Source organism: Clinocottus analis, unplaced genomic scaffold (genome assembly GCF_023055335.1).
Source record: "Clinocottus analis isolate CAN_PGR_092001 unplaced genomic scaffold, fCliAna1.0.p SCAF_16, whole genome shotgun sequence".
Taxonomy (NCBI): domain Eukaryota; kingdom Metazoa; phylum Chordata; class Actinopteri; order Perciformes; family Cottidae; genus Clinocottus; species Clinocottus analis.
Window position 1 is genome coordinate 5,538,637 of NW_027175887.1, and position 14,258 is coordinate 5,552,894.

Below are 14,258 nucleotides of genomic sequence, written 5' to 3' on the forward strand. Positions count from 1 at the left end.
TAAAGAAAAGGCCCATTGTGCACAAAATACATAACTATAAATCTACTTACAAGTGCCCTTATGGGCCATTTCCTTTTCGTCAGCCAACTAAATGGCCAGGATCATATTTCAGGGACAAAGTTTAGCAGGTACTCAAGATATATTCATCTGCCATGGACAATTGTAGGTGCTTTGATTACAACGAAACGAACACTGGGGAAACACAACACTCAGTTCTCACGGGCCGCTGCAATGCCAGAGCCTGTTCAATAGCGCCACCAAGAGGAGAGATGGAGATTGACAAGAGAATGGACATAAGAGGAAAATAAAACCACAACTTAATCAAGATCTTTCCAATTTATTGACACGGAGACACACAATGAATGCGAGTGGGAAATGATTTCGGAGGATTGAGTTTTATTTCAACGTGCCTGCTATATGCTGATCTTACTCTGGTCCAAGAGAGACGATTACATTTAAAACGTTAGAGTAGAAGTAATAATCAGCACACTGTTGCCACAGAACGCCAGAGAACACATCACGTGACACAAAGGGCATTCATGGCGACTGCGCAGGATTAATGTTCTTCTCCACTGACTGACATGCGAAGTTTAACTGTATTCCCTTTGGACCTTTACAGCTCTGTGTGTGAAGTGAAGAAAGAGAGAGAGAGACATGGTGGAGAGAGACAGGAAAGCTGTAAACACTAAAGTGACCGACATTTCTGTCACTTTACTCAGAATAAGCGTCAAACATAATCAGTCAAGACACTCGCACAAAAACACCTCATTTATGATGGAAATGCAACAAAGGAAAGAAAGAAAAAAAAAAGATTTTATAAAGAAAGGATTTGCATAAATAATATTAACCTACATATAACACAGTTGAAAGGAAAATGACTTCACTAAGACAAGACACACAACAGATTACAGATAGCGCTAGTTTTCTGAGGAATGAATGAATGAATGGTAATTTGTGAGTAGATGAATAAATGGCAGTCTGACAGATGATCTTGTGGAGTGTCACTCATGGACACTGCATCTCACAAACACACAAATCTCTAGTCAACACCACGCAGATTCTCAAGAGATGAGTACCATCCATTAAAGAAGAAGAGCGGTCTCATCTCATTCCTCGAAACTGCCATCCAGGATGGTTTCAAAGGTAAACGGGAGGAACTTGAAGCCCTGGCCCATGTAAAACTTGTTTTGGAACTCCACCCTGTAAAGAAAATACAACAAAAAGGTTCAATCAAAGCAACACAATGAGCAGGAAGCCTCTCATGCGATAACACGGTGCTGATGGCGGTCCGGTTGGGTAACGAGCAGTCCTAGCGCGTGACCCCTGCTCTTCATTCCACAGTCTGCATCATGAACACACCCCCGTCTACATCCCCTGCTCCTGGACTCGGTCCCAGGGTCAGATACTTAAGCCTCTTCCCCTCTGGAAAATGATCGGGCTCCATTTCTAAAAAGACCGGCGCTAAGTAGCGGCTGGGTGACCTTTTAACGGAGCACCCGTGAATACCTGCCGTTCCATAGTCTGGTCTGGTGTTGGAGAGCAGAGGTCGGTAAAGTCGTTAAAAAATACATATACATTACCGCACGTGAGCGTCTGCATTTTTTCTTGCAATAAATGCTCAGGAATAAATCCAAACTTGTGCCATTTAGTGTTGAATATAAAAAGATTCTTTACAGGTGAGCAATATGAGGGGGGGGCAACGTAACTTTTCTCCTCCTTTACTTTTTAAAACAGGCCTTACCTGTGACATTACATAATCACATGATGTCCTAATGCAGTGACTGAAACGACAATATTTGATCGGGTGTTTTGTATTTTAGCTTCCCTGCATTCAAAACGGCACCTTCTTGTGTCGCACCATGCGGTGAAAGCACCAGCATTCACCCAGCATTCCCGTGCAAAGGGTAATTACAGAGAAGAGTGGCCGTAACACCGGCACGCTCTGGAAATGAGCGAGTGGATTGTAAAGCCGGCGTGACATCCGGCAAAGCCGAATAAAGATATTACTGAGGGGACAACAAAGGCTCATCTGTGGCCGAGCAAGGAGTCACAGGCGGTTTGGCTGCCTCATACACGCAGCAAGACATGGGAAAGCATAACACTGCAGGCCACAGGCCAGGAAGGAGAGCGGACCACGGGAAACTACAACTTGCAAACTTCTAATTGGGGCACGCCCTTGTTGACTGGCGGTCACACTGTGGCTCTGATGGGTACTGGTGGAGCACTAGAGGTTAAAACACCAAGCTAGTCTGGTGACAAGTCTGCATAGTTTTTTAGTAAATGTGTCAACTGTGTAAGTATGGGAAGTAAACATGGGAGCATGTCGTATAGATCCTCTGAATCTGATGTTTTACTTTATTATTGCTGAGATTTGTGTTTTCCGTGTAGTATGTCTGATATTGTTGGTCAACTAAGCAGGATCTACTTCTTTGGCTGAAGTCGCTGCTCACAAACAGAAGCAGTGGCCTTGCATCTGTTTACCTGCAGGTGGCGCTCTAGAGCTGTAGTTTACAATGCTCACGATCATTAGGCGTGAGTAAAGTCCTCTTTTTTAAATACCACATCCAGGAACTTTGTTTCAGATCAACACTCATTTGAACTAAATGGATAAACAAAAAAAAACAATAACTCGACTTACCAGTGCAGTCGCAGCGCATGCAAGAAGGCGGACAAGCCCTCCATTATGAGAAGAATGGCAACTGTGAGAACAGCGAAGAAGAAAAAGACGATGGTCACGACGATGAAACCTGCGAAGCCGCCGGTGGAAAGGCCGATGTGCATCACCATGGTCCACAGCACTTCTGACAACTCTGTGTGGGTCAGAGAGCACAGATGTCAGCGCTGGGATGACGCTGGGACTGCATGCCTCGCTTCTCTGAACAAATGTGTGTTTATATATTCAAACCTTGACACTGAAAAGGGAGGGCGGGGGTGTCTTACGTGCGTGAGCCAGACTGAGGGCCCACAGCCTCAGGTAGGAGGCCGTGTTGGAGATGCAGCCCAGGCAGTACTCTATGGTGTGGATCGCCTGATGAACCGCCACATCTCCAAAGTTAAACTGCGGGATAGACACGGAACGTTAAAATCTCGAGAGAAACGACATCTTTACTCCAGGTCCTGAGGGCCACACAGGAGCAGTCTGCTTCATTGTGTGAGCGCGTGATCATTCAGGTAAATAACGGGAAAGCAGTTAGCCACCGTCGATGAGCAAAGCCTCTTAAATTAGAAGAGTTGCCGTCGTCTTAGGACCCTGTTGACCCAAAGTATCAGCTGCCCCCGCTGAGCCCTCATGCATATCACCGGGACTAGAAGGAAACACTTTGGGGAATCCCTGCGACCCACATCTCAACAAGTGACTCCTGGAACACACCGACTAACACACCTGCGTACACGCAGCTAAGAGCAGCAGGCAATGGTTGACGGCAAAGAGCGGAAAGAGACAGAACTGCTAGACATGCACTTTGACAGGGAGGGGATAGGGGTTGCAGGGTGGAAGTGCGGTTGAGCTCCTGTCCTACCTCTTCCTCCTCGCGGGCCTTGACAGCAGTTGACAAAAGGCAACGCTTGGTTATTGACAGCACACACACAGATGGGCAGACAGACAGACACACACCAGTCCAACAGAAAAAAAAAACAAAGCAACAGGGGAATTCGGTTACTCACTATAAAAGAAGAAGAGGGTGAACTTTTCAGGAAAACATGTGCAGCTGTAGTATTTTAGAATGAAACCAGAGAGGTCCACAGAAACGCAACAGTTTACTGGTAGCGTTAAAGCTCTTCAGGATTTACAACATGCAACCCAAGAGGTCAGACTTTCACAAAAAGTGTATTTAGTCTGAATATTCTAAAAGCAACAGAACACAAAAGTGTCTGAAATAAAAAATAAACTGATGTAATCTCTCAATGACATTGCTTCATCCATATTGATTGTGTTCGTTGCCACAGTGCAAGTGGAAACACGAGGCATCGGTTTCCAACTGTGGCCGACGACTGAATTATTCAAAAGGTTCGAGAGAGATCCGATAACCTGAGCACCGCCGCCCCCCCTCTCACTGAACTGCCGGGTTGCCGGTTCTCCAGTGTTGTGAGAAAGAGGGAGGCAATGCCATTAGCTGGAAGACGGTGTTACCTCAGACTCCTCCTCAGAGTGCTGTGAGAGCTGGTCATGCTGGATGATTTCAGCCTCATCTTCAGTGGGCCCGTTGCCCACCCTGATGCCTCCAAAGTTAGCTGTGCCCTGACACAGACGACGGGGAGAGAAAACTAGACTTAAAAAAAGGAATTAGGATTGAAGAACAAGCTGTTATTTCAGGTCAAACCACTGATGAACCTTACCAGGTTTTTCCGCCACAAATACTGTCGGCGTAGAACCAGAGTTTTCACTATTAACATACAGGGCACACAAGCCAAGGCGATTATCACCAAGAGTGATTGTATGGCCATCTGCATGGAGAGGAGAGAAAGAAAAGCTGTTGATTCGCCGTGGTTTATTTTCAGGACAAAAGGATGCGATTAATAAGGGTGTCTGACCTGTCCTCTGTAGAGCGGTTGGTTACTGGGGTCGTTGTAGTTGAAGAGGAACATGTTAATAAAGGCAATGAGGAGACTGGGAGCGTCCTTGGATATGGCCGCGTCGTACGACAGCCACTTATAGAAAATTAGAATGACGAGGTAGCCGAACAGACTGGCCATGAAGACGATCTCTGGGATGAATCCCAAGTAGATATTCAGCGGCTTCTTGAAATACCTGTGGAGGACCACAAACAATCACGCGTTTTGCATGTTTGCCAAAAGGCGACAAATAAATAAGAGTTGTAAAGCATTAATGCTGGGACGAAAAGACTCACAGGTGGTTGAAGAGCCCGAGGGAGACTCCAAACAGCATGTGGATGACTCCCATGATGACGGACATCTTCATCTTGAAGGAGTTCAGGAACGTCAGCTTGTTGGTGGCAATGTTCCATATCTGAGAGAGAATATGGTCAAAGAAAGTGAGTGTTCAAAGAGCACCCTTTTATTGCGAGTGGCTTTTCTCCTTTTTTTTAAAAATTAAATCCATTGACAATAAACAGGTCAATGTTAGTGTCCCCATTATTTCTTGTCGAAGTCGGCAACAGGCCATTATTGATGATTTATTTGCCAATACGAGGCTTGAAAGCATGCAATGGAACAACAACCAACAGACTACAAAAGATAAATATTCACCGGGTCGATGCCGATGGGGTACGGCCCTTTGAACACTCCCTCTATGGTCGGGTCCAACTGCAAAACCTTGTTGCCTTCGAGTGTTGCAAACCTGACCAGGATGAGAGCACAGTTCACTTTTGAGTCGTGGGTTTCTGCGCACCAACAGCAGCCACTGGGTTACAGCTCAGAGTCAGAGATCTGCCAACGACACTTACGTCCAGTTGGCCCCCAGCTTAGCGTCGAACATGGGCCTGACGCTCCAGCCAGAGCCAAACACGTTGAGGGACTTGGAGAAGCAGTCGTTGTAAATGATCCCAGTGTAAATGGAGAAGATTCCCATCAGCAGGATGATGTAGCGCCCCGCAAACACCATGCTGAACATCTGCCGCAAAAAAAAAAACACGATATACAAGTGGGTTTCCAAAAACTGCATCCCTGCAATTATGAACAGAAATCCACAGGAGCTCGGTACAGCTGGAGCACCAGTAAGGGTGGTGTGTGGGGATGATGGGATGGCCATGGTGGGGTCCATACCTCATTGTCGTTCTTCTGGGCCATCAGCCTGCTCTCTCTCAACACAAGGTACAGGGCCGCACAGGTCATGAGCACGCCGTGGCCCATGTCACCAAACATGACCGCAAACAGGAAGGGGAAGGTGATGATGGTGTATGGCGCTGGAGACAAGGGGGCAGGCACATGAGGGGAGGGCAGTGTGGCAGGTGAACCAACACAATAAACATCATGTGACGGAGGGTGATGAGGCATGCCTTTCAGTTACGTTTAATGCCTCAGGCAGCTGGGTGAACAGGCGAAAGGTTCAACTGCTTGAACAGATGCATGACAACACAGACATGTGATGACAGACAGAGGCTTACGGGTTAGGGACGGATAGAGGAAGATGTGACACGCTCTTACCTGGGTTAATCTCGCGATAGCTGCCGATTCCATAGGCGTCCACAATGTTCTGGAAGCCTGAGGTGAACTTGTTGGTCTTGTTAAAGGTAGGCGGGGTCTGCTTAGACTGCATCCGATTGAGGATGGAAGGCACAGTGGAGCCGCTCCTCTCCTAAAGCGCAGAGCACAGCGTCACGCCACACACTTTTTTCCTTTCAAAGACCTGAACTGCAAGCACATTGCAACCATCCAGGCAAAGCCTGGAAATATTGTGCACAATCCTAGTTATCTTTTCAAGAAAATGATGTGCAGAAAACGCTGGAGGCTACCTTGATGCAGTACAGCGTCGGGTTTTAAGACGCGCAAAACTAAAAGACAAACTAGTGTCTTGTGCCGACATTACCCATACGTCATGCTTGGTATGGCTAATGATGAGGAGCGTGCTAAAGTTGGTGGTGAACTCCTCAACCCCAGGGGAGTTGAGTGTGACGGCCGATAACGTAACTGCCCAGCAGAGAAAAGGACACGCTTGCAACCAAAAAATGAGTGCAGCGTTTGGCTTTGATCACTGCAGTCATTTGTTTTGTTGTTAGAACCGTTTTGCACGGTCTCTTTCAACACCTCCTTGGCCACCAGCTCGGGCGTCACTTTAAGAGGTTTTGGAACTCTTCACTTCTTGTTTTGTGGAACATGCATGACGAGTTGGGTTCACCACAGTGACACAGTAGATAACTTTATGTGAGTAAAAACAAAAAGCTACAGTATACTCAAGGGTGCAAACTCATCAGGGATGGAAAAAGGGGACAGTGGGGGAGACGCCACTGTTAGTCCAAGATAAACACTGGAATAATGTTCTCCTAAACCTGAACATGCACACCTCTCTCGAGTGCGACTGCATAACTAACTCAAAACACAGGGCACACAACAGGATCTCCACAATTCATGTGGATGACATATTTTGATTTCAAAACGGCGAAATTCACCGAAAGGTAACAAGTTTGCACCCCTGTACACTGCAAACATACTGTCATACCGTTGTTACAAACCGGTTCTGCTACATTCAATACATGGCCTAAGGAATAAGTAAGAATAAGAGGGAGGCCTTGTCTAAAGACGCTGTAAGAGCTGAACCAACATATTTTCCTTGAACATAAACTGCCTGGCGATCAGTTACGTACCGTTCCCCTGCGCAGAGCAAACTGGATGGAGTCCATGTCAGAGACGGGACACCACACCTCAGCGATCAGACACTTCTGGGTGACGTCGATGTTGCAGAGGTTGAGGGTGTGGTAGATGGCCTTCATCTTCCTCACCTTGATGAACCACACTCTGACCGTCTTGGCGGCGGCCTGCAGGACCCTCTGCCTGTGATCCTCCGTCTGGTTCAGCACCTTCGGAGGGACACGAGAGCAGCGGTGGTCATTTTGTTTGTCCATCTTGGTCATTTCAAAACAGGTTTAAAAACTCATTGGTTAATAAAATGTGTTCAAAAGTAAATAATCTCTGCTAGATATTGGTAACTGTAGAAAGATTGACAATCTTTATAGTTCAGTTGGTGCCATAAATGACAAGACAAATGTCCGCTGTGAGAGCCAGAAACACCTTTTTCGGCCATGTTTGTAAGGCCTGTGCTTTTCTATGAACTACAAGCGGATCTGAGGACGACCCACTGTGCAACTGTAACTAACATGCCATTAAAAAGACATTCCTCATCCGTAAATCCAGCCATACAAAGTCACAGCTGTGTGAATTATAATGTCAGACGGCAAAGGCCGCTAAAGTTAGCAGCGTTGAATTTCATATTCCTTGTCATATATTCATAGACAAGGTTTACATTTACGGGTGCGATTAGTGAGCAGTAAGTCATATGATAAAAGAGCAACAGGCTGTCTAATCCATTAGGTTTTCCTGAAAGAGATATAGGATATTCTCAAGTATGCGGCTGTGACTCACATTTAAAGCCGAGTCCCACGATCAGCAAATAGCAGGATATCTAAGCTCTGCCCCGCCTGCCTAAAGGCACGATCTCGCCTGCTGTCGAAAGGCCTAATGACCAACCCATAGCCGATTGCTGTCCGAATAGCTTGATATTCCTCATCATTCATGCCAGTCTGGCATTCAGCCTCTTGCCCACGTAGTGACCAGCAAAACAAAGCAAGTATCTGTTTCATGCAAGCAGTTTATGTGTCAGTGATTCCAAAATAGCAGAGCACCTGACACAACCGTCTGCAACATGCGAGAGATTCACTTCTCACAGACTGCAGCCCAGCCAGTACAACAAGTGTGATCTCTGGGATATCGCGTGACAAACACACAAGAGGGTTCAATTTGCAAAGCTAAAGGGAGTTGGGAGCAGTTGGTGCTTTACCTTTCGCAAGATAACAAGTCACTGAGGAGTCTAATTGACAATGCAGGCACGACGACAACAACGTGACGGAAAGATTATGTCAGCTGGAGGACATTTCTCTGGGCTGAAGCAGATGTTTTACCAGCATACAAGCGATGTAAAACATGTTTTATCGTGAGGATGTGAAGCCATGCCTGTATTAAAAATAATTGTCAGATTTACAGTACACAGCATCTGTTCAAAGAGTGAAAAGTTCTGGATGCCCTCCACTGTCTCTGGCATGATTTACATCAGTGGCTGGTGAACACACGAGTAGGCCCACATCTTATTGTGGACATGAATTATGCAAGCCGTCATTTGTGCAACTCTTATGAAAATGAAAAGAGAATAAACTGTTGCGTCAGTGTGTTAGAAGTCTTGTGAAATTCACTTGACGGACACTTTCCAGTGAATTTCTGATCAAATATTTTGCTGATGAGGCAGAAAAAAAGATGTTAATGAGTCATCTTTGTGCAGCTGTTTTCCCTGCCAGTGTTTTTACCATTTGGAGGTCCTCAATTCGTGCGTTCACCCCCGCTAGCATCTCTTTCCTCTCCTGGGGAGTTTCTGGACACGGGTACAAGGTCGCTCTGAACCTGAAGGCGGAAGAGGAAGAAGCACCTTGAAGGATCTGCTGGCCGAGAGAAAGTCCTAAAAAGTGTACTGAATGTTGGCGAGTCACTTACCCCTCACAGATCTTCTTGACACGATTTTTGAGCTGGTCTCCCTGGAAGAAGATGATGAAGACAGTCTTGTGGACCTGGTCGCTCTGTGGAAACATCATCCCGTTAGGACTTGATAAAAACACTGAAACCGGCATTCACATCTGACCAACGAGACATCGGTACTCAGACGGTACGGACCGTAGCCGGGTCCTCCAGAGGATCTTCAATGTCTGCCTGCCTCAGGAAGACATTTCCCCTGCAAACTCTCCACAGCATCCTCTCAAATGTGGGAATACGTTCCCTGCAAATGACTCCGGCTACAAATCTGTAACAGAGATAAAACTTATGTCACTGTTGTTGTTAGTTACGTGAGCTGGTATGAATACAACTTTGTGAGCTTGTACTTGTAAAGAGAAGCTAAAAGTGAATGACAGAAAACTTGCTAACTACTATGTCTCTCATTGTATAGCCTCACCAACTATAATGATTGTACTTTTATATAGCCTCTGGCTATATTCTATAAAGCCTTGGTCATTGCTTCTGCTTGAACATCTGGAATGATCCTTGTGTGAATCATAAGTAACATTAATCACTTACTCAACAAAATATAAAATGGAAGGCTAAAAACCTCTGCAACAAATGCCTTTTAGTGAGAGAAGACTGTCTAGAACAGCATCATGTAGTTTTTCCCCCGGAACAGAAAACAGTGCAGCGTGCATCTTGAGGAAGAGCTGATCACAGTGACGACACAGACTGAAATGTCCACACTTACAGAAATGACATTTGTAAATGAGCATTGCGAGTAGATTTAAGTGCCCTATGTGGCCTGACTAAGCCGGGCCGCCTGAGCTGGTGGGTGGCAAGTGATTGGCTCGGTGTTTTAATACATAGATGGCAGAAGAGCAGAGAATAGAAATTGCACAGTGAAGATTAATCCTTTTGAATGAGAGAAGACCACAAAAGCAGCCTCACCCAAGTCGGAGAGCCATGCGGTTGGGCTCGTTGGGCTCCATGAGGGTGTTTGACTCGTCCAGTAAAGTGGGATCCTCCATCTGCACCAGAGTCAGTTAATCGTTAGCTCGTATCCCATTCCTATACATACATTTATACATACTGGTGGCAGAAAACATCCAACAGTCTTTTTACATGAACGTTGAGATTCCAACAGGAGAAAAACAAAGAGCCAGGGCCTGTGTTTGTGACTCCAGTTAATGAATAAACATGTCGCTATGTTTCGGCTCAATCATTCACTTTAATTAAAGCCCAAAGTAACATTACTTCCTGTTGTGTGTCAACACAGTTTTGTATGTGACGGTAATGAAGTGGAATTGATGTTGAGCAAAGGTGAGCAGGCGAGGCTTCACCTCAGCAAATGAAGACAAATTAAAAATGTAAAAATCTGTGTCAAGTATTATACAACAGTGGAATTACAGCGTATTAACTAATGTGACTGGCTTGTGTAAACGGGCCGAGACCATGTGAGCCACTATAAACAATCACGAGTGAAACAGATTAGGCCAGATAGAGCAGCAATAAATGCTCCTCTGTGTGTGTGTGTGTGTGTGTGTGTGTGTGTCAATCTGAATTGCACCAATGCAAACCAGAAATAGTTGCCTTTAGACTAAAACATTGTTGTTCTTTCCCGTTGCCACAGTAAATATATAAAAACATTAATAAGTTGCGTTTTTTAATTAAATACATCTGCAGGTTTTAACCATAGCGAGTAACAATTATAAAAGACCAACTTCTCTCTACGGCCAACGCAATGTGCGTAAAGACCTGAACACATTGTTTTGCAAGGCCTATGTGCACAAGTCAAGCTGACCTCATCAAAAAACTGTTGTGTGCGACGCAGGATGTGCTTGAGCTCGGTCAGCTCCAGGAAGTTCTTCTTTAGGGCTTCTTGGTTGGTGTTTATTTCCTTCAGCTCATTCTCAAGCTTCTCGAATGTGGCCTGTGTTGAGACATACAGAGGGGTCACTAAAAGGTCACAGATGTAGCTCCCTGTTTATCTTGAGAGAGAAAGAGAGAGAAAGCAGTCACCTCCAGGTCGATCATGTCCCTTGGGAAAGGGACTTCAGGGTTCTCTCCTGTGTCAACTATTGGGATCCTGGCTTTCTTTATTTCTTTCTCCACAAACCCTACGAAAGATAAAAAGTGTGCAGGGTATAAATTAAACTTGTGGTGAAGGAGACCGAATGGCAGCATGTATTGTCATCCAGGGATCCTATAACGGCAGTATTTATTTCCAGCTCCTAAGGGCAGCGATAGCTTTGGCATGATATTTGTGTGCTCACTTACTCAGTTTGCGATCCATCTCTTCACATCGTCGCACTTCATTGACAAACTTCCGTTGGAACACATTCACGTCAGGATTTAGCTGCAAAACCACCCCACCAAAAAAAATACATAAGTGAGGGTAAAGCACCAGCACATCGATACAAAAACCTGACTGGGAAAAATGTTCCTCCAAAACAGAATGGGTGCAAAACCAAGAACACCCCCTTACATCAGAAACCGAAGCTGCTCCAATATCAATTATTGAATGATGTGCTCAAATTCTGCATAGTTATCCTTGGACTACCTTATCAAAAAGATCAGTGGCTTGATCAGTTATCAGTGGCTTGATCAGTTATCATTCAGAAGCATACTGCAGGCTGTCCTTTTCAGACTTATTTGGAATGACATTAGAGAACACAAACCATGCCTCACTCAAAAAAGTGGATGTTGTGGTGGAAGCTGATGACATTTAGTGTGTTTAAAAAAAAAAAAAAGAAGTATTTTATAAAGTGTACAATTCCTTTTCTACGTCATTTGAAAATGTTATTGTTTCCACTGGTGGAGGATACATAAACCAATAAAAGCAATTAAGATGCCATTGTTGGTGCACAGCCCATCCCATATACCAGCACAAAGCTTCCCCTCGGGGCTCGTCAGCAATGGGCTCTCGTGTGGAATAAAGGGCTCAGCCGTGAGCACATGATGAACACAACGCTGTTGGTATGCACTCGCACAGCAATACTACTGATGACTTGAGCATGAAAATGGCAGACAGACGACGACGCAATCATGATTCAGAGCACAACAACAGTTGACTTACATCACGAAACTGCACCATCCCAATCTCCCCCAGTTCACTGACGCAGCAGTAGGCGGCTTCTGACTGGAGGAAGAGCTGAGCCAGCGTCATCTCTTCGCTTCTGAAGAGTTCCCCCATGTTGCTGAAGGACGGGACTGCTCCGCACCCTCAGAATCAAACTGAACCTCTGGAAACTGAACGTCAACGTCGACAAGGGACAATTAGTTACGCTAAAAGGGAGACCACCTCTCTCAAGACACGAGAAGTGCTACATTCAACATGTGTCTCTGCATTGCACGCTGGTGTCGAGAATCTACTCATGACGGAGGCCGGTTGTGTGTTAGTTTAGCACAAGTGTGAGAAGCATGTGACAAAAAGAGAAGAAAAAAAAAGTATAATTGTCTTGCCTCGTGCTGATCTGATGAGGTGAAGGAATGTTATTCTCTATGCACCATTGCAATTAAGGAGGTCTTTGAAGTGACATGTCATTTGATATTTAATTCCCATTGTGAATGCAATTTGAAGATTAACAGTCAATCTAGTTATGATGTTGTTTTCTGTAACACTTGTCTTTTAGCACCTACAAAAGGTGACTGATTGAACAGCAGAGCTCCATCATGTCAAGCTTATCTGTGGATTACAAGGCAGCATGTGACCAGTAGCTCCAGTAAGCCTCTCTCTGCCTCAACGCACAACATACTAACTGGTTTAGCGTTCACACAGAGAACACCAGGACATCTGGTATATAACAACTAATTATTTGAGAACAAGTATCTGACCTTTTAGTAAAAAAGTAGCTTCGTAGTTCCCAGACCAACGTCGATGCAACCTCGCCTGTCAAAGCCGACGTCAGGTAGCGATGTAGTTAATGGATAAACCAATGAACGTGACACTGTCAAGGCGAGCAGGGCATCGATCCAACAACTCTACACACCGCAACATGCAGTAACGTAGCGTGAGCGGAGACACACGATCACCTTAGTTACGTTAATTAGCGCGAGCGTGGACGTCATGTAACGTTAGCGGCAACAAGTTGACGGATGCTAGTCAGATTAGCGAGCTTTAGGTATAGGCGCAACTTTATTGTTACGACACTGACATTATACGACAGAGAAGTAACAAAAGTGGGGTTAATATTCACTTATTCTGATGTCATGTTGTTAGGTAACGTTACCTCCCTTACGTTACAGTTAATAACCTCCTAACTAGTTTAGAGAGTGTGTAAGGCGAAGGAGAGAGCTAACGCTAATTTAGCGCACCTGTTGCTCAGTATTGGACTGAGCGAACAATAATGACAAAAGTATTTATTCACCGTATAATGAAACAACAGTGTTACTAACAGCCTTACTGTTAAAGCGTTCGTATATCTCCTCTTTGGTTTCCTCTCTGGTTTCCTCCCTTGTTTCCTTCCTGGTCCGCTTTGCTGTTTGTTGTGGACTGGTGGTCGTTTCTTCACAGCTGACAGCTCCTCCTCTTCTTCTACTTCATCTTTGAGGTTTCACAGCCGTTGACGCGCTCACCGCCTCGCTACTGCCTCCTGGTGGTGATAGCATGTACGGAGGATATTGTATGAATAAACCCAAGCCAACGCCACACTATTAAAATGTGCTACCATAGACCATATCCCCAGCACCCATAACCGGAGGCCACCTCTAGTACTGGAAAAACATATTTAAAACCCTATTTTAAGGAAAATCAAAAGCAATAAACCGAGTTACTAGCGTGTGTCTGTCACTTGATTGGCTCACGACCCTCATGGTCTAACTAAGTGTTATGGTGAGATATTGCGGCTATTTATATTATGTTACTTTGTGGTGTTTCTATTTATTGTATTGGCCCACAGGCGGACCCGCCTGTGTTGCAAATGAAACATTAAATACCAGAGACATGTACTTTTTAACTGTATTAGATATTACATTGAATATATACATATATATATATATATATATATATATATATATATATATATATATATATATATATATATATATATATATATATAATGTATAATTTTTGTTGTGCAATCGATTGACTTCTCTCGGCCAAG

The 14,258-nt window shown here is 44.9% G+C and overlaps 1 protein-coding gene across 3 annotated transcripts; it reads right to left on the reverse strand.

Moving 5' to 3' along the window:
* Positions 1-321: 321 nt before the first annotated feature.
* Positions 322-13,687, reverse strand: atp6v0a1a (ATPase H+ transporting V0 subunit a1a). 3 transcript variants are annotated; one of them, XM_068578205.1, is made up of 22 exons: positions 13,560-13,687; positions 12,233-12,405; positions 11,434-11,512; positions 11,176-11,273; positions 10,958-11,086; positions 10,105-10,184; positions 9,331-9,457; positions 9,154-9,236; positions 8,970-9,063; positions 7,260-7,472; positions 6,103-6,253; positions 5,722-5,861; positions 5,403-5,569; positions 5,206-5,296; positions 4,848-4,966; positions 4,531-4,747; positions 4,336-4,443; positions 4,130-4,237; positions 3,519-3,536; positions 2,941-3,058; positions 2,639-2,810; positions 322-1,200 (listed from the first exon to the last, which is right to left on the reverse strand). In XM_068578205.1, exons 2-22 carry the CDS (start codon positions 12,347-12,349, stop codon positions 1,107-1,109), a joined length of 2,523 nt encoding a protein of 840 aa, XP_068434306.1. In that variant the 5' UTR covers positions 12,350-12,405; positions 13,560-13,687; the 3' UTR covers positions 322-1,106. The 3 variants fall into 3 exon arrangements, with proteins under 3 accessions (XP_068434306.1, XP_068434305.1, XP_068434307.1); XM_068578204.1 differs by having other exon boundaries at positions 3,519-3,563; XM_068578206.1 differs by lacking the exon at positions 3,519-3,536.
* Positions 13,688-14,258: the final 571 nt, after the last annotated feature.

Excerpts from the sequence above, each read along its gene's own strand:
- atp6v0a1a (XM_068578204.1), bottom strand. The coding sequence starts at position 12,349 with ATGGGGGAACTCTTCAGAAGCGAAGAGATGACGCTGGCTCAGCTCTTC. Across the intron at positions 9,064-9,153 it reads GTCAAGAAGATCTGTGAGGG|GTTCAGAGCGACCTTGTACC; the intron begins GTAAGTGACTCG and ends TTCCGCCTTCAG. Across the intron at positions 1,201-2,638 it reads CATGCGCTGCGACTGCACTG|GGTGGAGTTCCAAAACAAGT; the intron begins GTAAGTCGAGTT and ends TTTTCTTTACAG.